General features: G+C 36.4%; 1 protein-coding gene across 1 annotated transcript in view; it reads left to right on the plus strand.

The window, feature by feature from the left end:
• The window catches only part of east (enhanced adult sensory threshold), a 53,566-nt gene extending 30,745 nt beyond the window's left edge, over window positions 1-22,821 (plus strand). Inside the window, exons 6-24 of the mRNA XM_080167930.1 lie at window positions 381-479; window positions 792-893; window positions 1,289-2,586; window positions 3,023-3,122; window positions 4,021-4,157; window positions 4,619-4,754; window positions 5,088-5,216; window positions 5,486-5,648; window positions 5,980-6,136; window positions 6,361-6,609; window positions 6,938-7,011; window positions 7,417-7,558; window positions 7,884-8,005; window positions 8,356-8,461; window positions 11,011-11,901; window positions 12,263-12,463; window positions 20,610-20,886; window positions 21,061-22,031; window positions 22,420-22,821. Coding sequence (XP_080024056.1) covers window positions 381-479; window positions 792-893; window positions 1,289-2,586; window positions 3,023-3,122; window positions 4,021-4,157; window positions 4,619-4,754; window positions 5,088-5,216; window positions 5,486-5,648; window positions 5,980-6,136; window positions 6,361-6,609; window positions 6,938-7,011; window positions 7,417-7,558; window positions 7,884-8,005; window positions 8,356-8,461; window positions 11,011-11,901; window positions 12,263-12,463; window positions 20,610-20,886; window positions 21,061-22,031; window positions 22,420-22,593 — 5,528 coding nt within the window. The 3' untranslated portion in view covers window positions 22,594-22,821. The remainder of the gene's footprint in view (window positions 1-380; window positions 480-791; window positions 894-1,288; window positions 2,587-3,022; window positions 3,123-4,020; window positions 4,158-4,618; window positions 4,755-5,087; window positions 5,217-5,485; window positions 5,649-5,979; window positions 6,137-6,360; window positions 6,610-6,937; window positions 7,012-7,416; window positions 7,559-7,883; window positions 8,006-8,355; window positions 8,462-11,010; window positions 11,902-12,262; window positions 12,464-20,609; window positions 20,887-21,060; window positions 22,032-22,419) is intronic.
• The last annotated feature ends 4,685 nt before the right edge of the window (window positions 22,822-27,506 follow it).

The raw sequence follows: 27,506 nt of genomic DNA on the forward strand, positions 1-27,506 counted from the left end.
AAAAATTCATTTTTAACATAGAAGGAATAGTCCGATCATTATGAAACTTTTTGTGGATAATCCCTATAACCTATACTAATTATGATTATTTATGTTCGACTGGCCGTTTGGCCGTTTTTCATCGATTTTTTTTAGGTTGAAAAAAATTACCGATATTTCCCCCGGTGGTGGGGAAATATCGGTAACTTTTTTGCGGTCAATTTCGGCCAACTTCTAAAAGTCCTAGGATAATGTCCTTTTAGGACCTGATAGTCCTTTCCGTAAGCTTTCTACTGGTCTTGGTTTCATTTGAAAATATTAATATTTACCCCATTTTTTTTCAAAAAAACCGAAAAAAAACCGAAATTTCCCCCCCCTTACCCTATTTTTTTCCTTTTCAGACAAGCTTTCCTCTGGTATGGTACCGGTGTCAAGTGCTCTGATAGAACACCTGCCGGACACGGAGGCAGCCAACCTGGATCCTGCCTTCAGCTCTCTTGGTAAGTTACTTTATTAAACTCAAGAATATAGCATCCGGTTGTCTATTGATGGAGAATGGGTTCGAATCTTAGCCCAAAAACGGGGCTTAATCAATGATGTTAAAAGTTGTTACTACCGCTGTTATATCAGATGCGCATAAATCTTAATTGTTCATTTATATACTTAGGTATTTTAGTTAGCTTTTTTGCTATTTTTATCTGTCAATACTAAGATTTTGACATTTTGGATTAAGATTAAGATTATTCTGTTACATTATATACAACACTTAGAAGCCACGAGTGAATATTATAATCATTAGTTTTCTTTTTCAGAGTGTGGAGATGTTCCCTTGGATCAGGTACCTGTCCTGTTGGCCAACCAGGTTAATGGACAGCAGGTCTATATATCCACCAGTAATCCAGACTCACCTCTCAAGGAAATTAAGACTATTTAAACATTATTATTACCGATTTGTTAAATATTAAAATTCTGCGATAGGAAACACACCTAGATTTCTTAATCCATAAGAACCTACCTACCTAAGTAAAACAAAGGTGTACCTATGGAGATATAAAAAATTAGGAGAATTCTCGCCCCCCCCCCCCCCCCAAGCCTATTTTTAAAAAGAAATATCAAGGACATGTTAATATAGGTCCATACTGAGTCATAAATCATAAATAAGGAACATTCACCAAATCAAAATAACTGGAATTTTAACCTCCTATATTTTCATTCTATAAAACAATGTTTTTTAGTGAAATAATACTATCATCTTTAATAAGAATTTTGAATTTTTCAAATTGATTGATTAATCTTAATTTTGTTGTGCAGGGCGAGTCTAGTGATAGTTCAGAAAGCTTTGACACCACCAAACCCAAGCTGGCCCCATTTGACAAGTCTAAACTATTCACAAAAATGAACAACATATTCGCAACCGACACACAGAAAACTATAAAGAAAAGGGACAGAGAGAAGAGCAGCAAAAAGCTGGCTAAGAAACTTGCTGCAGGAGACGCTACCACAGCTGATGTGAAACTGCTGCCAAAGATTGCAAAAGATGTCAGACAGAAGAAGGGCAAAGCTGAGGATCTAACTCCGCCAGCCGACCAAGATATAATGGATGTCAAACCAGTTAAGGTGGGAGTTGAAACTAATGATGTTCTTGAAGTTGATGAATCAACAGAAAACAATGTTGCACCTGTTTTATCCAAAGAAAGTGATATCAATGTGTTTTTCATTGATGAAACTAAGGTTGGTCCAGTGCAAACTAAAGATGATGAAGACCTGCCGCCTCCAATTCTTGAAAAACAAGTTTCTGACGATGACTCAAAGCCACCTGTTCTAGAAATTCAAGAACCTATGTTAGCCACAACCTCAAGAAAGTCACCTGTAAAACTAGAGTCATCACTATCCAAACCAGCACCAGTCATCAGCATGTCAACACAAATGTCTCCTGTTGAACAAGAGGCGAAGCCAGCAATTACTAACACATCAAGCAATCATAACCAATCCCTCCTCAAAGTTGTTCTTACAACTGCACCATCACCAAAGAAGTCAAGATCTAGGAAGAACAGCCTGGATGCAGGAGCTGTAGCGGCTGCAGTTTCAGCTGTACCTAGTTCTTTATCCGTTGTCCCTCCTACTCTGTCAGCTGTTTCTGGTATCCTTTCAACTGTTCCTGGTATACAATCAGCTGTTCCAGGCACAGAAACTCCCTTGTCAGCAATGCCAGAATCAATTGAAGCACCACCGGTCATAGCAAGCACACTACCTGGTCCTGTTGTCACCCCAACGTCAACTGCATCAAGTGACCTGACCAAATCCCTGCGAAAAGTCCGTCTGAATAAGAAAAGTCCCACCAAACAGTTGTCCAACAAGGATGGCAACGGCCCACCTCAAATTACAAGCCTCGTCCAAAGTGCTGGGCCCATACTAACACCCATACCTGTTGGATCAACCAATAACATTGGGAAGGACAGCCAGCTGCAGCCACCGCGAATAACCCCCGTGTCCTCGCCCACTAAGGGGAACAGTATGGGGCGCGGAGGAGCGGGTACGGAGATATTTGATTTCACCGATGATGAGGATATTCCTCTCAATCATATTGATATAGAGGCATTAAATGAGGTAAGGACAAAACTTTTACCTTGGTCTATAGCTTGGATCTTATTGTTTACGTCTTGATTTTTTTGTACAGCCTAATCGGCCTTTAGTTCAAAATAAGCTCCTATATCCTATTGTATAAAGTAATACCTAAGTTTTTTGTCTGAAGCTGGAAATTTCAATAACTTTTGAACTGATTCGAGTTTTCCTTTTTAAGAAAGCTTTACATTGAACCCGGGATTGTTTAGGCTACTTTATATTTATTTTTAAGCTTTTGGATGGCATTGGGCTATTTTTCTGCTCCCTTCTACCCCTTTGATTACAGAGCCCCTTGATGCTAGCAGCGCAGCCGCCGCTAGTTTTCAATAATTTTACATTTTTTGATGGACTCTTACCAAAGAGATAAAATGTAGGTACATAAATGGTTTTAAAAATGTAGTAAAAATAATTTTCTTTCTAGGTTGAAAAGGCGCGAAGTTCTGGGAGTAACCTGTTGATAACTGGGGCTATTATGTCCTCAGAACCTCTGGAAATTTCTATACCTGATCATCATGCTATTGGTAAGTGTCATACTTTAATGGTTACCCTTAGGTTATATATATATTTCTTAGCTTATTAATGAGATATTCATGGATAAAGGGGCGTCGTAGCTCAGTGGTAACGCACTGAGTTACGGTGATGAGAGTTCGAGTTCTAGTCCCCATGTGGCAACTCGAATTTCTCGGTTGAATACATTCACGCAACTTCCCCTGGTTGTGTAAGAAGGGGATAATTGAGTAAGTTTGGATACTTAATAGTCACGTACATAATATCAGTACTACCCTTATCCCAAGCTCCTCTGCGGAGAGCGTCATTCTTTACGGTGACTTAATTTGGGACACCTGCCATACTCGGCGAGGGTGAGGTAATAATGAGTAGCTCTCATGAGATAGCGGGTCAAGTCATAATGTGCTTGAACGTGGAGCTTGATAGCCTTAGTGGCTATACAAAAGTGTCTCAGCCTACTCCATGACTACTTAGGTCCAAACCCTAAGAGACTATGGCTAATCAATCAATATTCATGGATAAAAGTGTCCTTGTTAACTTTAATCCACTCAATTATGTTTTCATTTTATGCCTTGTGGAACATGGCATATATTTTTATCTTTTCCACCAATTTAAATTATTTTTGTATGGCCCTAGAGATCTCCAAATCAATGGTCTCAAAAAGTGTCTTTTGTGTTCGTGTGTCACATTTTAAGTACCGTGCTCCTTTGCGTATCTTAACCGATTTTTATCAGATTCTCAACTTTTTCGGCAATAGGTATAATTGTTTTGATGTATGTATGATGTCTGACTAAAATTTTTATTTTTAAAGGAATCAGTTCTATTAAAACTAACTTTTTGTTGATACCTATTAATTTTAAATGAATCCACAATTCAGCCAATGAAATATACATTAATATTTATTTATTCTAGGTGCTGTGAGCAGTACACCGCCTCACTCCAAGTCTCCAGGGAAGAGGTACTCTGTGTCCCCGACCATCCTGTCCCAGGAGGATGCCCTAGCCGCCGTCATGGCTGTACACCTGCAGCCATACACACCTGTCAAACTTCAGGATTGTTGGCCAACTTGTATTGTTATATGTAGCGAAGCTATACTTTACTTTCTCCATAGTTTTAAATTCAGTTTTTCGAAATTAAGAAATAAGCTCGACTACCTTTAAATCAAGTTAAAATAATAAAAATGAAAAATTGTTCCTTTAGTTTACAGAGTTGTACTTGTTCACGCTATACAATTTCATCAAAATTCTGATGAATTATCATATTTGATATAAATTGATATACAACCCAAATGATGATAAACAAAATTATCCTTTCTTTAGATAAGAATTACTGGTTGAAAGGTTTTGCCACTGCCACCATAAAATTCAAGTTTCGATGAAAGATTCCTTAAGTATACAAAGTTTTTTAGCCAACGAGTAAGATACTTTTGGTACCTGTTTAATTCACTGTCCATTGTCCTCTTCCTCCCTTTATTCCAACAAATAAGTGTCACCCAACAAAACTAACTGTACAGATATCCAACGGTGACCTGATGTCTGACGACACGGACACAAGTGTAACGCGGACAGCGGACAGATTGGTCGCGGATCAGACCAGACCAAGGCTGGGTAAACGCAAGAAAAGACGGCCTATGGAAAGCGACGGAGGTATGGGATTGTTTACCTTATAGCCAAATAGTGTCAATGTCACTTGAGGCATCTAGGGGTACTTTAAACTGAGGAGGGCGTGAGTTCAAAACCCCACTTTACAATTGAGTTTAAATTTGAAAATTTCTTTAATAGCACATCCTACTCCCACCCATGAAATTACAGGATCAGACATTAACATTTATGGTTATCGACCCCTCCCCTTCTTATCCCTCAATTTAATTTAGACATATTTTCACGTTTTGCCACCCTTGTATCAATATAGGTATTTATTAAACTTATGTATGGCATTTCCTTTTTAAAAAAATATCTGTAATTTTTTTATAATATAAGGTGACACAGAGGACGATTTTGACAGCCAGCCACTGTCAAAAAGCCACCGGTCAGCCGACGGATCACGGCCGAAGCGTAGCAAATCCAAACAACAGCAGAATAGTAGCGTGGCTACTGATGCAGTTGGAGGTAGACATTTTTTCATCCCTAACCATTTTATGTTCTAGTAGAGCCTACAAACACTATTTTTAATTTCTGAATATTTTATTTTACACCTTAAGATACCTTTGTTTAATTCTCCAATCTTTACCTATTGTATTTTCATTTCAGCCCCAATCATACTTGAATTAGAAAATTAAATGTGTTGGATTGATTTGTCTTTGACTAAGTTTTTTTGTTTGTTTATTGTGTTGGCTGTTTTAGTAGTTTAATTATTCTCATTTAAATAATTTGTTAAGGAGCCCACACAACGACCCGACCCTCCTCCGCTGCAAGCAGTACAGCCTCTACCAGAGAGCTGGAGGAACGGCACCGGTTGGAGGGGGGCAGCAGTAGAGCAGATGGTCATGAGGATGGGAAATTGAGCCCGGATAGTCAAAAGTCTAGTGATGAGAAGGCTGGGTAAGTACTATATTTCACTGTTATTTTCTTAAAAGGAAAAGGGCATTTGCTTAAAAGTTATACAATTTCACTTTGCACTTCTTGGTTTAATAGTTACATGGTAAAAATAAATAGAAAATTCCACATTTTACCTTATGTAATGCAAATGTAATGCTAAATCCTAACGTAACTCTTTTTTCGATCAGTTCCTTTGTGTTTTAGATCTCGTTACAAAAAGTTGCCCACCCTCCATTTATTTGACTAAAAGTTTTGTCTCTATTTGAAAATTTGTACTATATACCAGGATCTACTACCTACAAATCATCCATCTCTTATTTTTTTATTTGTTTAGTGTGAAAGCAATATCTACAGTAGTACCTGAAAAGGCCAGCAGCTTTAAAATCCATCCAGAGAGGACCTGCGCTGACTGCTGCTATTATTGTAGCCTCAAGTTTGGTATGCTCGATACCCCACTGCACATTCAACAGCTGAAAACACAGGAGAAGCAGGTATTGTCAATAAATATATATTAGCAAAGAGGATTGTCTGTAGCAAAAACAGCAAGATAAAGATATTTCATTGTTTTTATAAAAACATATAAGGAAGGGAAATTAGTATTATACCTCGACTTTAGTTCCAGCGGCTGCAGGAAGTTCTTAACCCATATTTAACCGAACACATCGATTAAAGTGAAACTGTAAACATTATGATTTCTATTTATTTCTTATTTTAGGAATTTGCCATGGAATTTACAAAATTTGGCCTGGACGCCTGTCTGTGCGACCGCTGTTTCCGGTTCCTTGACCGGCGGGCGGCCGCCAGAGACATGTCCAAACCTGGAGTTGGTCCAGGCATGACCGGCGGCAGGTCTGCTACCGAGGAGAAGGTTAAGAAATGTCTGATTCGAACCTGCAACCGTCCTGTGACAGGGTCTGTGTCTAAGAAATGGTTGAACAGACTGAAAAAGAGACTTATGAAAAAGGTACAGTTTTTCTTCATATTACTTACATGATTTTTACTGAAACAGAAATATATAAAATAATTATTACGGGGATGGGTATCGTATTTTAGACAGCTTTCCGCGGATAATAAAATAAAAATTATAAGGTTAGCCTGAATGCTTGACAAAACTAATATTAATTTTATGATTTTTTTTTTAATATTTACAGAAAATTGTCTGTAATACGATGCTATATTATATATTTATTATGGCTGAGAACCGGTTCTAATATAGCGGATATTATTCGGTTTCGAATTCATACTGAAAATGACTCTTAAAACTATTATTCATATTATGATAATACTTTCAGGTAACTCTGGACTGGGATAGAGTAGCAAGAGCTTCTGTTAATGCTACATTCATGCTATGTGCTAAACATTCAAGGTAATAGATAAATAGATAGACAGACAAACAAACAGACAGATAGATATTTAGATAGAAAGATAAAGTAACAAGAGCTTCTGTTAATGCTACATTTTTGCTATGTGCTAAACATTCAAGGTAATAGATAGATAGATAGATATATAGTAAGATAGATCGACTAGCAAGAGCTGTTAATGCTACATTTATGCTATGTACTAAACATTTAAGGTAATAAGAAAGAAAGATAGATGGATAGATAAATAGACAATCCTATAGGGACTTAGTCGCTACTAAAGATATAACAAGAAACCTAGATAGATAGGTAACTAAACAGATATACAAATAAAATCTATCTTCTAATAATTTTTTATGATTTTATAAAAAAAATTATATTTTCTATGTTTTAATGTAAATTCTTTTCTTTAGTTTGATCGATTTCTTTTCAACGTGTGGATTATGCAAGAGGAAGCTGTCAGTGGGATCTATCTGCACCCTGGGCATGACCAAGAAGGACGTGGAGGACATGAACATCCTTCTTAGGGAGGATAACATTCCCGCAGATCTCAAGGTAAATTTTTAAGTAGAATACTATTTGAACTATCTCTTACTTGGACCAATGGTTAAACAGTGTAGGAACAATCCGACAACATTATTTGATAGAATTTGTAATTATACACATTTTAGTATCAAAAAGCATTTCATCAGTATGTTATTTTAGATGTTTGTCTTAATTATAATAAAAATACCAACTTTTTACTGAGAAAAAATTGAGACTTAAAGGTATTACCTAGGTATAAGATTACATTTCTACATCCATATTTTATCAAGATGATTTAGTTTTAGAATAAGCATATTACCAAAATTTTAATATTAATAATTTCCCTTTTTATCAGGAGAACAATTTTGTGTGTAAGCTGTGCAAGACTTTCTGTACAATAAAGCAGAAAAGTTTACAGGCGGATTATCTCAAGAATCATAAAACTCATAAAGCTTTCTACAAAGATTACAGAAGAAGGTAGGTTGTCACATTTATTATTGATCAGAGAGAGAGAGGGGACATACAATGGGCTGTTTATTACAATAGTCCCAAAGTTTTATAATGACGTATCTTTGTTCGTTGGCTTAACAACTTTTGGATTTTGATTGGTTGATTCATTGAGTTGAGTGTTCAAACGTTTTAACCACTAATTTTAATGTACAGAATGGATAATTTTATGTATTAATTATGAGATATGAAAATATTGTCATACTAAAAAAATTTGGGGTAGGGGCCCATGGGGAAGGTTATGGTCGAGATCATCTCGTTATATTAAAATTGAGCTGAACAAATTCTACACAGTGTTCAATATGTTTACCCATTTGTAGACTCTACGCGTACCTGGAGCTAGGAGATACTGGAGAAGATTCTACGCAGTTACAAAGTCAGAATCATAACAAACCAAATGATAAACTTCCTAAGAAGATGTTTAAGGTCAGTCTATTGAATTACAAAAAAAAACAGAATTCTTACTGTATTTAACCATTACAGATCGGGCCCCTATTCCCACCTTAATAGATCGGGGGGGGGTCATATTGACCCCCCCCCCTCTATCTCGGCTTCTGTTACAGATAAAGACGTAAATTTTTTTTCTGGTGGTTCATGTGTATTTTTAGAGAAAATTACTTTTTCTAGTCATAGCAGTCAGGCCGCTCCTTAGCCGCTTTTTAGCGGCCAGCCGCTAAATTTTAAAACAGCTGTATAGCGGCCAATTTTGCAGCTAGGATGACCAAATTTTAGGACGAACTTTTATTTTTCATAACAAAAAAAATACTTTTTCTGATCATCGCTAAAAAACGGCAAATAACGGAAACCGCCATTTTCGGCGGTTACGGCGGTAAAACGGCGGTTGGCGGCGCCAATTAATATTTTTATCTGTTTATTATTGCTCAAGGATTTACCAAAAAAATTTATAGGTCTCTAGCTGTAATAGAAGCCACGATATTCATGATATATGTCTGTAGTAAAAGCCGGACAAAAATCGGTCATAAAGTCGGTCAGGGTGCGGTCAAACGGTCATAACACCACTTTTCTCATAAGGTCATTGATATCTCAGTATTCAACAAAAAAAATTTAGGTTTCTATCTTATATACAAAGTCATAATGTAGAAATTAAGAATTATTTAGAATTTTTTTTAAATTTTGGTGCTACCCAACCGACTTTGACCGGACACCACGACCGACACAGACCAGATATCCTAATAAAATCAACTCTTGCCGACGTATAATTACTAAACTTAAAAAGTCATGAAGTTACAACTCTCTATCTTACCTTCAAAAAAAATGACATTGAAAAAATAGAGGGGGGGGGGTCAATATGACCCCCTCCCCGATCTGTAAGGGTTAAAACAAACACATATGCAGGGCGACCACTGCATACTATATATACTATTTATACTATATAGGATGAATTTAGATACTATATCATACTATATGACAAAAATTTACTATATATACTATATATTATTGCCTTTATTTGACCAAAATTTACTATATATACTATATAATATTATATTTTTATAACAAAAAACGGATTTTGTGACAACACCTCTTAAGGAGTGTTTTGTCTTATTTTCACAGTAGGTTTTCTCCTATTTCTAGCCCCTGCAGGGCAATCATTAACCTTTATGTTACCTAACCTAACCTATCAAAAGCTACTGTGATATGATGAAGCTTCCATTAATCTTACCATATTACGAAATTGCCAATTATCCCCTCCAAAACCAAATTACCCCCCCCCCCCCCTCTCCCCAAATGAAAAAGCTTGGACGCCCCTGATCATATAAATATATTTCACATGATGTTCAGTAAAGTTTATCATTTTTTGGTGTATATTTCCTTAACTAAAAGACATGTTTTTTAAAAAACCTTAATTAAAACACACAACAATCTACCAATATTTCTAGACTTGATAAAATAACACCAACATTTTTGTTTAAAGGGTGTAAAATTTTCTAGGAGCGTTTCGCGCACCGCCCTAACAAATCCTTGCGAACACCTCTTTAAACAAATAAACAAGGATGATATCATGATAACATCCATAAAAGCGAAGCTCTGAAATGATATGACAGACAAACATTAACTTTTGTTGAGTGTCAGAACTGAATATACAAAATATGAAAATATAAGGTTTGACAAAATTATACGTAAACTTGTTGCAAAACTTCTTGAATATAGAATTCCCTTTAAGGACATACTGACATTTTAATACTTGATTATAGAGATGCTTCGCTCATAAATTGTATCTTTTTGTAATAGGAATCAGTAAACAAAAAATCAGATCAATCGGATGCTTTTATCACATAAAAAAATGTTATTAAAAAAGAGAAGGGATGGTGATGAAGAGATGGGGGAATGGAAAGGGATCAAGTAATCCCACCCCCTTAAAACGCCCTTATTTAAAATTGGTATATATGATTAAAATGCCCCCCTCCCCCTAAAGCTAAGTGCCTCCGAGGGGCCGGGGGGGGGGGGGGGGCAATATGTTTAAACTGCCCCCTCCCCCCTCAAGACAAAGTGCTTGGCACGCCACTGCCACAGTAAGAAAGAGATGGAGAAAATCCCTTAAAATATATTATTGTTTGTAATTATGATTTAAATATCAGTTATTTTTCATAGATTTAACTTAATTATATGTGAGATTGCTTTGATTACAACATTGCTTTGAGGTATTATTGATGAAGTATATACTATGATTTACTAAATAATTCAAAGTCCGATACTATATCATACTATATGAGTAAAAAAAAATATACTATATATACTATATGGGGGGAAAAAATATACTATAAATATACTATATTTTTTTGGTTTTGGAGTGGTCGCCCTGCATATGATTTCGATGTTTATGTCATTTATTACAGCTTAAATATACCTATTCAAAGGAATAAATTTATTTTATTTTAAAAGGCATTAGGTAACTAGGCTTTCTAACTAAAAGGCATACCTAGGTTTTGATGTATACCAATCTTGTCGTATTTCAGGTGTCTCAGAGTACAGACGAGGGCTCGTGCAAGATAAAAATTTCCGCGCACACGCCAGAAACGGCGGCAAAAACGCCGGGCGGCGTCAAGCGCAACCGGAAAGAAAAAGACTTTGCCTCGCCGAGCTCCGAGTCCAAGCTGCACGTTACAAACTACGGTGACCGTGATTATCCCGCCGACGACGGGGCCAGTGATAAATGTGCCGTTAATATTCAATTTGACATGAATACCAAGAAATTATGGCAAGACTTGCATTATCCTTACGGAAACTATACAAGCTTTTTCCGCCATTTAATTTTGTTGGAAAAATATTGGCGGTCAGGCGACATTTGTTTGGCCCAAGATGCCTCCCTAAAATCCTCAGCCTACCTGAAATCTGTTCAAAATCGAATCACGGCCTACGAGGGCAAACAAACGACGGCGGACTTGTCCGTCGCGACCCGTCCCAACTTGGAGGCGCCGCCGGCGCCCACACTGACTCACGTACCTGGCGAAGAGATCCTGGCGAGCCTGCCCAGCGACCTACCCAGTCCTGTTATCCCCTCGCCCACACCTTCATCAACAGGCAAAGAAACTCCGACCCCCTCTTCCTCCACAATCTTGCGAATACCTCGTGTCTACCCGCTATCGCCCAACTCAATTCTATCCCCGGAATCCTTGGCGTTAACCCAAGCCAATGCAAACCACTCGGCATCAAAGATTCGAGTGCGACAGGACCTGATGAATCAGCTGGGACTAATACCCCGACCCATGCCCCCAACATCCATTGTGGTTTCCTCATCCGCGCCTTTGTTGATGCCATCCACAACGCATTCAACAATGAATGTATCATCCATGGGAAATACAAATAGTTTGTATCCCCCGTTACCCTCATGTATTACTCCCATTAAGGTAATGTAATTTAAATCTACAGAAGGGCAATTTTGATATTTTCATTGGGGATGTATATCAATTTATCATATATTGTCTTATTCCTTTAGATAACTTTATCAAAACACTAAAGGTATTATTTCTTACTTCGATTTAAGGTTCTGAAAAAAAATATGTGTATACACATTTTGAATTGTGAGGAATTCTTCTATCTCGCTGTTCTACCTTAGAAGCTAGGCTACTTCAGAAGTAGATAATTCGTGTATTTTAGTTTGCCTATAAATATGATGTACTCAGCTTTCATGTAAGATATATATTATACGTACATTACCTAACCATTAAAACGATCGTTAAAATTATAATAATTTGACTATTTTTGTAGGTATCTTCGCAGGGTGGGTTGAACGCTACGAGCACAAGTTCTCTTGTCCTGACCCCGACAATGAAGAGTTTGGGTGGAGGTGGCTCAGCAGTGATAACACCAACCAATCAACACCAATTGTCTGCCAGCAGACAACAATCTACGCCGAACCTGGCCAAATTGTTGCAAGATACTAATACTACCTATAGTGTCGAAGATAAGGTAGGTTTTAAATATTGTTATAAAATACACTTAACATCCAGCTAGAAAGCATAGTGTGAAGAGGGTGCTATGTTTGCCGAAATATTTATATTTTAAAATAAATTATGAAGAAATTGTTTCACTTGAGTAAAGGGGGGGGGGGGGGGGCGCAATGACATAAGCTCTTAAACCGTGAGCAAAATGGTCTAAATATTGAGCTAGACCCTTCAAACTTGGTACATAAGCTTAGTCCTATAGGTATTACATCTAAATGGCAAAAAATCCAAAAATTTTTATTTTTAGGTTAGGTTAGGTAAGAAAAACCCTGCGGAAATGGGGTTTTTAGGCTTTTTTTGGTCTATTTTGATGTGGAAACTTGCCTTAAATTGTTTTTTCTTAGGGTTTTAACTTAAATACACTGTATCTATTCATATGGACATTATTTAAGATGATTCAGCAAGTCGGGGACCGACCCCAGGGGGCTAGGTGGGTGGCCCGCAGGGGTTAAGTTCATTTTTCCCAATATATTTGTTGTGATACATCAATTTATAGGTTTTTTAGGTCAAGGAACTCAAATTCAGAGCTAAAATAAGCATTAGACTAATCTGAAGCTAGCCCCAGCGGGCTAGGTTGGTGGCCCGCAGGGGTTAAGTGCATTTTTTCTAATATATATCTTGTTATATATCAAACTATAGGTTTTTTAGGTCAAGAAACTCAAATTCTGAGCGAAAATTAGCATTAGACTGACCTGAAGCTAACCCCCCCGGGCTAGGTTGTTTTTTTGCAGGGCTTAAGAGCATTTACCTAACCTAACCTAGAAACTTACTTATATTTCACAGGTTTTTTTCTTGAATAAACTGTGTCTATTAATGAGGACTTTATTTAAGATGATCCAGCAAGTCGGGGACCGACCCCAGCGGGCTATGTGGGTGGCCCGCAGGGGTTAAGTGCATTTTTCCCAATATATATATTGCGATACATCAAATTATAAGTTTTTTAGGTCAGTTAACTCAAATTCAGAGCTAGATTTAGCATAAGACTAATCTGAAACTAGCCCCAGTGGGCTAGGTTGGTGGCCCGCAGGGGTCAAATGCATTATTTCCAATATAGATCTTGTTATATATCAAAATAAAGGTTTTTAAGGTCAAGAAACTCAAATTCAGAGCTAAAATTGGCATAAGACTTACCTGAAGCTAACCACTGCAGGCTAGGTAGATTTTCCACAGGTCTTATGCGCATTTTACCTAACCTAACCTAGAAACTTACTTATTCTTTTTGTTTTTTTCCTTGAATAAACTGTGTCTATTAATGAGGACATTATTTTGGTTAATCCAGCAAGTTGGGGACCGACCCCAGCGGGCTAGGTGGGTGGCCACAGGGGTGTAGTGCATTTTTTCTAAAGTATGTGTTGTCATACATCAAATTATAGGTTTCTAAGTCAAGAAACTTAAATTCAGAGCTATTTTAAGCATTAGACTGACCTAAGGCTAACCCCCGCGGATTAGGTGGGTTGCCTGCAGGGGTAAATTTTCCAAATTATGTGTTGTTATACATCAAACTATAGGTTTTTAAAGTCAATTTGGAGCTAAAAAACACAATAGCAACCTGATGCTAGTTTTTTCGTGGTATGTGGTATACATTAAATTAAAAAATTGTATCCTATTAGCATATTAAATTCTTCCACCGCTAACATTGTACTATCAAAATTGAAATTCTTTCAAATATATGCCATATAAATGTAGTTTAACCAATTAACCAGGAAAAAATATGCAGTTCACTAAATCAAGTTCAAATGCATTTCGTGAAACTACCCCTTTGAATTTCTGGACCTAAAAAACCTATAATTTTATGTATGACAACTAAAAATGCACTTAACCCCTGCGGGCCACGCACCTAGCCTGCTGGGGTCTTAAATCTTAAATAATGTTATAAATCTAAACTGACCAAGCTAAATTTGCTTGATTCACTTCACTAAGAGAGAGAGAGAGGTGGATCAAGCCTCTCATGTTTCAGAAGCCGTAAGCCCAGTTCCAGATAATAAAAGTGCTTTTTAAATTGTGAATAAAATGTACGGGCTAGGCAAAAAATGAGAGGTACAGAGCTTGCTGAGTGATACACAATAATTTCTTGTTGTGATGCGTTTAGCCAGGAGGCTATACAGCCTGGCGAAAGAAACATAGAACATTAAATTTTGATAGTGAATATCACTCAGAGTTGCAATAAATAATTATCTGATTAAAATAGTTATTTGCGGCAAAACTGGGATAGCGTCTGGGAAGCTTTGATAGCCCAGGAGCGTCTTGGGAAGCTTTGATAGCCCAAATTCTAAATTTTTTAAACAGTTTTAATTTTTACTTTATGTACCAAATGATAACCATAATTGTTGATCTAAATCTAACCTGCTAACCCTACTAACCAAAATAATTTAAGTATTTACTGGAGCGTATGTAGTGAAAGTAAGTACTACTAACATTCTAACACCCTAACTTTTTTTATATATATCTGTCAAATACTTGCTAGTTGAATTGTTATAAATATTTAATTGTTTAGTACAGTGCACCTAATAATAAAAAAAAAAGATTGTACCCTACTAAAAAAAACAAGAACAAAAACAAAGAAAACAAAAAAGAGATTCCTACAAAACAAACAAAAAAAAAAAAAAAAAAAAAAAAAAGCCTAACAAAAAAGTCTTACAAAAAAAAAGTAAACAAAAAAAAAGAAGTGCACTTTTAGTTTATGTTTTAACTTATTGTGATAGAAAACTCTTGTGATTTTATTTGTACTTTATTCTCACGGTGATCCTTCGCAGGGCCACCCTTTAAGGTTTCTTTGAAGCCTAGTCTAAGGGGAGAAGATAAGTACTTTTATAGTCATTTGTTGTATAATGGCGAAGGGAAAAAAAGAAGAGTTATAACTAATTGACAAAATGTTCAGAAAAAAAGGTTCTCATTGTTGGTCCTGTGATGGCTGTTCACTAGGTCTCTCCAAGCTTCAAAAAATGATTGTCAATAACACCAGAGAAATCAATACATTGAAGCAAAACGTAACTGATCTTGAAAATACGAGAGATAAGCACAGGGAGGATATAGACTCTAACACCACAAAAATACAGAATCTTGAAAAAGATGTTAAGGAGTTGAAGGAAAGAGAACCTGCAGCAAGTTCAAAAGAGGATTTTATGGATGAAATTAATCTCAGAGAATCAAAAAAAGCCAATCTAATGATTTTCTCCCTGCCTGAACCTGATCCCAGTCTTACAAACAAGGACAAAAAGAATGCTGATACAGATACTGTTGTCGATATATTTAGCAGTTTACATGTTGATGTTGACAGTCAAGCTGATATTAAATTTATCTACAGGGTTGGAGAACCTGGACCAAAGCCAAGACCTCTCTCTGTTGGCTTTCGTAGTCCCCAGATAAAAGATAAAATTCTGAAGAATGCTTGGAAACTTGAAAAAACACAATATAACAAGATTTCTCTTGCTCCAGACCTTACCCCCCTCCAACTTCAGAAAGAGAAAAAATTGTTAGCTGAGGCAAACCAAAAAAATCAGGAGATGTCGGACACTGATGCAAAAAACTTTACATGGAAACTGGTCGGAATGAGAGGACACCGAATGCTAAGAAAGGTAAAAATAAACCAGCAGGACAATCCAATGAGAGAAAGAACAGCCAGCATGAGAAGGACCAGATCGGAAATGGAGGAGGGAGAGGAGGAAGGGGAGGGGAGAGTGAACAACTCCAAAAGAAACAAAAGACAATGTTAAATGTTGTCTATCTAAATGCAAGAAGTTTATCAAGAAAACTTCCTGATTTAGAAATCTTAGCTGCTGACAAACAACCTGACCTAATTCTTATTACAGAAACCTGGTGTAATAGTGATATCCAAGATGCTATGCTCAGACTAAAAGACTATTATTTTGATCCTAATCTTCGTGTTGATAGACATGACACACAAAATGGAATTGGTGGTGGCCTTATTATTTATGTTAGACATGGACTAACTATTTTACCCTGTGACAATAATTCTGAATTTAACCAGTTTGCCAGTTTCAAACTTTTAGATTGTGACAATACTATTGACTCTATTTTTACTCTAGTGTACAGATCTCCAAATTCTAACAATGACAATAATGAAAAGCTATGTGAACTTTTTAACAATTTTGACGACAATGTGACAAACTTTATTGTTGGTGACTTTAATATGCCAGACGTAGATTGGAAGTTGTTATCCAGCAGTAACAAGCATAAAACTTTTTTGGATACAGTGATTGACAAAGCTTTCTATCAACTTGTTGACTTCCCAACACACAACAAAGGTAACATATTAGACTTAGTGTTTACTAACTGCCCAGACAGAATAGCAAATATTGAAAATATTGGAAATCTTGCTAATAGTGACCATTGTATACTGAGTATAGACATTTTATGTGATTCTCCTCCTCTCGAAACCTGTGATATGATACCAAATTTTTATAAAATGAACACAAATGACTTTACTAATTACCTTGAAAATCTGGATCTTGAAAACAAAATTAAAAATTTAGACTGCAATGGAGGCTGGAATGTTTTCAAAAACTCAATTTGTGACGGTATTGAAAAGTTTGTCCCAAAACAAAAAAGAAACCTTAAATCTAGACCAGTTTGGATAAATAAACATGTGATAAGATTGTGCCGCCAAAAAAGACGTAGATTTGCAATTTATTGTAAAGACAGAAGTGATGAAAATTTAAGAATTTACAAAAAAGTAGAGAAACAATGCAAAAATGCCGTTAGAAGAGCTAAAAGAAACTTTGAAAAAAAATTGTCCCAGGATTCAAATAAAAAGCCTTTTAATGCTTACATGAAATCTAAAACAAAGTCCACATCAAATGTTGGTCCTCTCAAAGTTAATGGTAATGTTATTTCCGACAGCAATTCCATGGCCACAATATTGAATGACTATTTTTCTAGCATTTTTACTCAACATCACGACAAAACTATTCCTCACCTTCCTCCTGAAAACTTTAAAGAAGAACTGAAATTACTGTTTATAACTAAACACATGGTTGAAGAGAAGTTAAAGAAACTGAAAGATTCTCCTTCAAGTGGCCCTGACTGTATTCCAAGTTTAATTCTGAAAAGATTTTCTTCTCTGCTAGCTGGTCCACTAGCCATCATCTTCAACAAATCAATTCGTAGCTCAGTTGTTCCAGAGGATTGGTTACTTGGAAACGTTACTCCAATCTATAAAAAAGGATCAAAATGTAAGCCTGAGCATTACAGACCTGTTTCCTTAACGTGTATTTGTTGTAAAGTTCTAGAATCTTTTATCAAAGATTGTATAGTGAAACATATTCAAGAAAATAATCTGTTGAGAAAGAGCCAACATGGCTTTATTAAAGGCCGTTCCTGTACAACTAATCTTCTTGAATTTTTAGAACAACTTATAAACAGCCAAGAAAATCTAGAACCTGTGGATGTTGTGTATCTTGACTTTGCCAAGGCTTTTGACAAAGTCCCTGTTTCCAAGCTTCTGGCCAAGGTAAAAGCCAAAGGAATATCAGGCAACATTTTTAATTGGATAAAAAGCTGGTTGACCAATAGAAAACAGAGAGTTGTTTTAAATGGAAAATTTTCATCTTGGTTGGCTGTTCTGTCTGGCGTTCCACAAGGAAGTGTCTTAGGTCCATTGCTGTTCCTGATATTTATTGATGACCTGGATGACTTTGCCCCACTGATAAACATTCTCAGCAAATTTGCTGATGACACTAAGCTTGGCCATACTGTTACTAGCCAGAACGACAAAGAAATTCTACAGTCTCAGCTTGATTCTTTAACTAAATGGGCAGATAAATGGGGAATGGAATTTAATGTGTCTAAATGCAAAGTTATGCACTTAGGTTCCAGAAATAATAATTTTACCTACACTATGAAGGGAGAAATCTTAAATGTCGTCGATCATGAAAAAGACATTGGAATAACATTTAATGAATCCCTGAAACCAGGCCTGTATTGCAAAGAAGCTGCCAGAATTGCCAGAGGAGTCCTGTTCCAGATATCCAGATCCTTCCACTATCGTGACAGACATGTGTTTTTAAACCTATATAAAAGATATGTCAGAGTTCACCTAGAATTTGCTACACCAGTATGGTCACCATGGCAAGTTGGAGATATTGCCACACTTGAAAAAGTTCAGCAAAAAGCAGTTGGTATGATATCTGGACTGAAAGGTAAAACATACGAGGAGAAATTGAAAGAACTTAATCTGCCTACACTTGAGAAAAGGAGGTACATAGCAGATTTGATTCAACTATTTAAAATTTTGAATGACATTGACTCTGTAGAAGCAAGGACATGGTTTCAGATAGTGAACGAAAATAGACCAAACACAAGAGCCATAAATTCTGACCATGGAGTGATAAGCCTTCAAATTCCAGTGAAAAGAACAGATCTGTCCAGAAATGTATTCAGTGTTAGAGCAGCTAAATTCTGGAATGATCTTCCTGTTAATGTGAAAAAGGCCGTGACTTTATCTACATTCAAGAAAAGACTTGATAATCATATTCAGACTTTGGCCTAGTTATTCAGACCTCTTACTATGACCCTACTTGGGTTCTTAAGAGTAAAATCACAATAAACAATAAACAATAAACAATAAATAGACACAGTTTATTCCAGAAAAAAACCATAAAAAAACAAGTAAGGTTCTAGGTTAGGTTAGGTAAAATGCACTTAAGACTTGCAGGCAACCCACCTAGCCCGCTGGGGCTAGCTTCAGATTATTCTGATGCTTTTATTAGCTGTAAATTTGAGTTTCTTGACCTTAAAAACCTATAGTTGGATGTATGACAACACATACTTTAAAAAAAAAATGCATTTAACCCCTGAGGGACACCCACCTAGCCTGCTGGGGTCGGTCTTCGACTTGCTGGATCATCTGAAATAAGGTCCTCATGAATGGACAGTTTATTCTAGAAAAAAACCTAAAAAAAATAATAAATGTAAGTTTCTAGGCTAGCTTAGGTAAAATGCACTTAAGCCCTGTGGGCAACCCAGCTAGCCCGCTGGGGTTAGCTTCAGATTATTCTAATGCTTATTTTAGCTCTGAATTTGAGTTCTTTGACCTAAAAAACATATCATTTGATGTATCACATCATATATATTGGAAAAATGCACTTAACCCCTGCGGGCCACCCACCTAGCCCGCTGGGGTCGGTCCCCGACTTGCTGGATCATCTTAAATAAAGTCTTCATTAATAGACACAGTTTATTCAAGAAAAAAACCTGTACAAATATAAGTAAGTTTCTAGGTTAGGTTAGGTAAATGCTCTTAAGCCCTGCAGAAAGCCAACCTAGCCCGGGGGGGTTAGCTTCAGGTCAGTCTAATGCTAATTTTAGCTCAGAATTTGAGTTTCTTGAACTAAAAAACCTATAGTTTGATATATAACAAGATATATGACATATTAGAAAAAATGCACTTAACCCCTGCGGGCCACCAACCTAGCCCGCTGGGGCTAGCTTCAGATTAGTCTAATGCTTATTTTAGCTCTGAATTTGAGTTCCTTGACCTAAAAAACCTATAATTTAATGTATCACAACAAATATATTGGGAAAAATGAACTTAACCCCTGCAGGCCACACACCTAGCCCCCTGGGGTCGGTCCCCGACTTGCTGAATCATCTTAAATAATGTCCATATGAATAGATACAGTGTAATTAAGTTAAAACCCTAAGAAAAAACAATTTAAGGCAAGTTTCCACATCAAAATAGACCAAAAAAAGCCTAAAAACCCCATTTCCGCAGAGTTTTTCTTACCTAACCTAACCTAAAAATAAAAATTTTTGGATTTTTTTGCCATTTAGATGTAATACCTATAGGACTAGGCTTATATACCAAGTTTGAAGGGTCTAGCTCAATATTTAGACCATTTTGCTCACGGTTTAAGAGCTTATGTCATTACGCACCCCCCCCCCCCTTTATGTCAAGATTTGTGTCAATCAAGACAGCAAAATATATCTTAATTTACACTAGAAATATTTACCTACTGAAAAGGGTTGTTCAATTTATTTTTAAAAAAAACTAAATAAAAATATGAAACTTGCTTTAAATTACACAGAAGCAGCTAAGCTTTACAGAAAACCTCACGCGTTAAAAAAAAATATTTAACTTGAAACTATTTCAGGTGGTTATGGGTGGAAGTGGAAACATAAAATCCAGCAACTCTCAGCTGTTCAAGGGATCTGAAGGATCAGGCGCCGCCATACCTCTCACCTTCAACAATTCAATTGCTGAAGTGTTGGCGGCTGCGGCTGGTAAGACCAAGCTGAACAAGTCGCGTGAACCCTCACCCAAGCCAGAGATTACTATTACAGCCAAGAATAGTAAGATTGGGTCCAACACCTCTATTGAAGCTCTCAAAATTACCAAGAAGAATAGTGGTAATACTGTTGGTAATTTAGGTAAGTTGTTTTTTACCGCTCATTGATGATTTTTAAATTGTTTTTAAAGATATTTCTATTGGGTTTAAATGTACATTGTACATACATGAAGTATCAGTCGCTCTAGTAGTCAAGCAAATCTACTTTTTGTTTAAGCAGTCGTAGGAATTGAATTAAACTGTTAATTTTTTTCAGGTACACTAACAGCTGGAGGTCTATCAATCCAAAAGAAACCCATCCAGCAAAATAATTCCAACAATGCCTCCATAATCAACCCACTGAGCAACATGACCAAGTTGTTGGCCAGTCAAGCCCCGGGCCTGCCACCCCACATAATTGCCCAACAGACCATGCCCATGCGACTAGGCAGCGGCACCACAGCCACCCCCATCCGTCCACAGTCAACCAACAACTCTCTGCAGCAACAGCAAAATAATGAACCGGCTGTGCAGATAATTGGAACAAAAAGTGCTGGAGGCACTTTCCAACCACGCGTTCAGAATAACACTTCATTCCGGCCGGTTCACCTAGGCGGCGGAAAAGTTTCGTCCAGCATGGGAAATTCGTCCATTACCGCGTCGATAAGTAGCATTAATGCTGGCGGCTTGGCCGGGCAAAAGAAGTCGTTGACCACCGTGTTGGACAGGCTGAATATGAGCACAACTTGCAGCACCACAATGTCGTCTCAACCTGTGATAAGTCCCAGCAAACCGCTGGGAAATGCCGGCAGTATTCTGGCGTCAAGCCTTGTGCAGCAGTTGCAAGCGCCTCTGGCTAACCAGCAGTCAATACCTACAAGTGTTACTGGCGGCTCTACACTGCGAGCCCAGCTTAGCCGCTCTCCAGCGCTGAGCATAACAGCTACGCCTATTTCAGTAGCGGCTACTATGTCATCAACGCTACCTGGCAATATTATAGTTCCCTCAAGCCTGACTATTTCCAGCAGTACTGCTGGCGGCCTCTCCCTACCGCCAGGTATTCAACTCCCTGCTGGGATACAGCTGACAAGCGGGGTAGGCCCGGCCATCCAGTTGGGGGGTGCTGGCTCCCTTCTGCAGTTTGGATTACCTGGTGGGGTGGCCACGGCACAGGTGCCGCCTCCTGGAAATCCTGGAGGACCCGCACAGGCTGCACTAGAACAACTTCTGTTTCCAAGTTTGAATCAGGTAAACATTAGATTTTCATACCATAAATAGATAGGTACCCTTTTTTTCATCTTTTTAATGAAGCCTTTGCAAGTGGGATGTCTTAGCAAGCACCATTATTTATTACAGAATTATCACATGGAGGGAGGGGGATATGTACATCTTTTACCCTAAGTACCCTAAAAATTCGTCTCACTAAATTTTCATTTTATACTTTTTTTGTAGGCATTTAATAAGGAACAAATTTGACTTTATGTTTTTTTTCTGTCAGTCGATTAGAACATGGAGAAAAATGTCATTTGATTTAATGAAAGTGTGTCGAAAATTATCGACTTCGCCTCGACACAGAGTTCGCCCCGCCTTACCCTAATTTTTACTTTAAGTTATCTAAATTATATTAATATTTCAGAACATGGCAGCTGCCCAAGTGGCCGCTTTCAACAGCATGATGGCCAGTCTGGCCGGACTTACTCCTCAACAAGCTGCGGAGCTACTGCAGACACAACAACAGCTGGTTAATCAAGAACAGCAACGTATTAGGGGCCCTCCACCGCTGAAAAACATGGGCAGGAAGCCAAATTAATGAGTTAACTTTTTTGACGGATTTTTTCATATTTTTGACAGATTTTTTTCTGTTAATGATATGGGAATAAAAACAAATAAAATTGTGAACAACACCTTACAAATATACAAATGTTGTGCTAGTTTTACAATTTTTATTTTTTTATATAAAACCACTTTAATAAAAGTGGTTTTAATGAAAATTATTATACTGAAGTATTTTGTTATTTCATATTTTATCATCTTAATATTAATTTTCAATCATTTTTAAATTAAGTCATTTTATGTAAAAAAAAAAATCTTTTTTGTGAGGATTTACTTACAGCTATATAATTGGTAAAAGATTTTAATACACAACGGTCTAAGGGTGGAAATTTGGCAAAAAAGTCATGGTCAAATTTTCTTATTTTAACTTGATATTATTGATTTACATACCCCAGCTCATGCATAATGGACAAGGAAAAGAAAAAATAACGTTTGGAACTAAGTTTTTTTTTATCTCAAAGTTGGATCAAATCAATATTTTTTGAAGGTCTAAAATCTACTTTTTATTTTCTACCTAGATATGAAAAATAATTTTTTTTTGCATAAATATCTATTAAAAACTAATTTCGTTCATATTCTTTACAAATATATACACCAAATCAATAAATAAAAACATTTTTATTATATATTTTACCTTATAAGTGTTAATTTTAAGCCTTGAAAGTAAATCTATGAAATAATTTTCGTCATTTTTTAATTGAAAAATTTAGCAAAAAAAATTAGTTTTCGTCAATTTACTCCTAGTTGCGCTGCCGACCCCATACCAAACCATATATGATTCTAAATTTTGAGAATATAATACAACTTTTAGTTAAGTTTCCAGAGTGGGGTCGGTAGCGCAACTTTAAAAAATTTTAATCTGAAAATTGCCTGTAAAACCTAAATTTTTTTGGGGGGGGGGAATTACAAATCATAACAGCAAACTTAATTTCTCTGTTATTCCATTACTATTAAAGATAATTGAGTAAAACTTTTTAAAATTAATCAGAAATTACATGAGAAACAATAATTTTAAAGGAAAACCGCGACTTATCCGCAATACCCGCAAAAAAATCCGCCGCTTGCAGATTTAAAAAAAGACAAAACATTTGTTGCATATAGGTCATTTCTTTTTTGGTTTTAGTGTTTAGGGAAGGTGTTTGCAACTCTAGTCCTTAGAAGGAAAGTGCAAAAAAAATTTTTGTAGTAGCGTGGCTACTTTCAAATTCGCAAAGTCCGTCAGTCTGTATGAATCTATATGTAAACGTCGTGAATTTCTTTGCTACGACTCAAGACGGTTGAAAGAAAATAATTTTATGAACATTATCTGTACAAACAACCATCTATTGTTAGATTTATTTAGTCCGCCGGTCTGTCGTTAATTCTCTTACAGACATCATATATCTGTAGGGAAAATTTGATCTACTACGCAGTTTTATTTTGTAAGAAAGCTGATTTTTTTGTGATGATTAAGCTCACCAACAAGCATCTACTCTTTAGTTCACTTAGTCCCCTCATCTGTCTGTAAAACTCTAAGAACATTAAGATTTCAAAGAGTAAATGTGTTCGTTTCTTCTGTCTTTTTTTTTGTAAGATACAAAGCATTTTTATGTTATGATTTAGCTGGCAAATACTGTTTTAGTCTATTACTTGGTCTTCCGATTTTTCTTTACTGTTCTAAAATGAATTAAAGTTTGTTTGATATCAATTTTATGATGGTCATCTTATTTTTAGATAGATAGGGGGGGGGGGGGTAGATATACCACACTTTTCTGGGATCTTGCTGAGTCAAGTATCAACTGTTGGGAATATCAAAGGATGACTCCATGCAAAATTTGAGCCGGATCCGGCCAAAACCGGCCGTGAATTTTATGAAAAACCGGTTTTTTCCGGTTTTTAGGGGGTATCTGTAAATCGATTCAGCTGGAGCAAAACCGGTTAGAGGTACACAAAATTTTACTTCACATGAAATTTAGCCAATGCAATTGCCTACAAAAATGTACTTCATCATCAACTTGATTGGACAACTCTTTCCCCTCCTAGATGTCCATTAAAACCTCGGAAACGGCAAAAATCGCCAAAAATCACGCCTTCTGCGGCAAATAACGGCTAAACGGTCAGCCGGAGGCGAATGAAACATAAATAAAGAAATGTCTGCCTCAAAAAGTTGTTCAACATCAAAGAGATGCTTGAAGTCTCTAAAACGACTCCTTCCCCTCCTTTAAGGGGAAAAACTGAAAAAACGTGATTTTCAAAAGTATGCCCACTTCGTGGGTGTGGGGGGCACTGAACCCGTCACCCCAGGGTCACCAAATATAAAGTCTAGGCGGCCTACAATGCTGAATTTTCACCAAGTGAAAGTCTTGTGTCATTATCTTTTATGAGAAAAAAGTTATTAATTAATTAAAATTTCAAATTGTGATTTTTTGATGGATTTCTTTGATGAAATGACAGGCCGGTCAATTTTTAGGCCATTTTTTGCGGTTTTTGGGCCGTCACGCCCATACGGTTTGAGATAATCTCACGGGACCTTTTGCTCGACCTAAGCCTGGTTATTTGTAAGGTCTAAGAAGAAAAAAATCCCGGATTGGATGAAGCACGACGTCGCTGCGTGCCGTCAAAATTCGCTGGTCGGCTCATTTTGCCCCCTCAAACCCTCACCTCGTGCCATTTTTCTGTGTAAAGATTATAATTTTAATCTTTTGCGTAAGTCTATTTTTTTTCTTAGACCTCACAAATAACCAGACTTAGGTTGGGCAAAAGGTCCCGTGAGATTATCTCAAACCGTATGGGCGTGACGGCCCAAAAACCGCAAAAAATGGCCTAAAAATTGACCGGCCTGTCATTTCATCAAAGAAATCCATCAAAAAATCACAATTTGAAATTTTAATTAATTAATAACTTTTTTCTCATAAGAGATAATGACACAAGACTTTCACTTGGTGAAAATTCAGCATTGTGGGCCGCCTAGACTTTATATTTGGTGACCCTGGGGTGACGGGTTCAGTGCCCCCCACACCCACGAAGTGGGCATACTTTTGAAAATCACGTTTTTTCAGTTTTTCCCCTTAAAGGAGGGGAAGGAGTCGTTTTAGAGACTTCAAGCATCTCTTTGATGTTGAACAACTTTTTGAGGCAGACATTTCTTTATTTATGTTTCATTCGCCTCCGGCTGACCGTTTAGCCGTTATTTGCCGCCGAAGGCGTGATTTTTGGCGATTTTTGCTGTTTCCGAGGTTTCAATGGACATTTAGGAGGGGAAAGAGTTGTCCAATCAAGTTGATGATGAAGTACAATTTTGTAGGCAATTGCATTGGCTAAATTTCATGTGAAGTAAAATTTTTTGTACCTCTAACCGGTTTTGCTCCAGCTGAATCGATTTACAGATACCCCCTAAAAACCGGAAAAAACCGGTTTTTCATAAAATTCACGGCCGGTTTTGGCCGGATCCGGCTCAAATTTTGCATGGAGTCATCCTTTGATATTCCCAACAGTTGATACTTGACTCAGCAAGATCCCAGAAAAGTGTGGTATATCTAGGGGGGGGGGGCATATATTCAAAAAAATATTTAGTTCAGTTATAAGAATACTTTTTTTCTTTAAAACTCAGTCTGATACCTTTAAAAACAGAAGTAAAATTTTAACTTCTGGTTTGGTAGTAGAAAGAGGGGTGGTGGGGTGGTGTTGGCCCCTGTAGGCCCTTGAGGGACAGTACTAAATATAAATAGGTACTTATAATGGTAGACTATACAGATAGAAAAATACACATAAGATAGTTTACAAAAAAAAATTAATCAATATCTTTAATAGGAAGCTTGATTATCCAGTCTCAATATTCATTTTCTTTAAGTTTAAAAAGACCTAACCCCTCTTAAATAAATTATAAATATTAAAAAGCAGTTGTAAGTGGATAGAAAAAGGTGTATTATAATACTTTTATTCAAATATATCAATCTTTTCTATTGACTCCAAACAGCCAAAGGAGGTAGCAAATAACACGGCGGAATTCGGCGGTAGACGGCGGTTTCGGCGGGAAATCCCTATTATTTATTAATAATCGTTTACCTAGGGTAGTATTTGATTCAGGGAAAAAATTTGGTTCAATTATCTTTAAAAATAACAGAGTAGTAAAAAAAATTATATTTTAAAAATCACCCCTTTTTGGTTACCCCCCAATCACATTCCTGTGCACGCACCTATACATGACCAAATTTAAAAAGTTGCCTAGTGTAATATATTACTCATAACTTTTTATTTTAATGAATTCGGACTGGTAGAAGTGTAAATATTTAAATTTGATTAAAGCTATACCAAATTTCCACTAAACCCCTTAAATAGACCATAGTGTAATACTGATACCTAAATCTCTTTTTCTACAGCTGTAAAGTTTTAATATTGTTCTGTTAAAAAACGTAATATGAAATATTTACAATATGTCTAGTCCTTCAACAAAAAGTAAATATTTAAGTCCAATTTAATCTGTTGTATTATTTTAATTCGTTATGAATGAGCTTTAATCTTTAATTAATAAAAAAGTGTATGCTTTTTGTCTATACTACTTAATGATTTGTCTTACTTTTGCTAGAAGCCTGAATGAATTATTTTTAATAAAATCTAAAAAGTACCTTTTGTATTTTAAATAAAGAAAAATGCAATTTAAAAAGATGTTTTAATATTTTTTGCTCTGATACATTTATTAGGTATTAAGTACTTTGTATCGAAGTTAAATATTTCATTTTTTTCATTGAATGTGTTGATTTAATAAAAAACTTAATTGTCAGAGTGGAAATTTAATTTTTAAGAACTTTGCTTAAAATTGGGTAAATCAAGGCTTTAAGTTTTATTTTCAATGCTCTAATTGAAATAATAGTCCCAAAAATATAAATACCTCCTTCAATGAAAAGTTCTTAA

This window comes from Acartia tonsa, chromosome 7 (genome assembly GCF_053477335.1).
Source record: "Acartia tonsa isolate MP-2025a chromosome 7, ASM5347733v1, whole genome shotgun sequence".
Lineage (NCBI taxonomy): Eukaryota > Metazoa > Arthropoda > Copepoda > Calanoida > Acartiidae > Acartia > Acartia tonsa.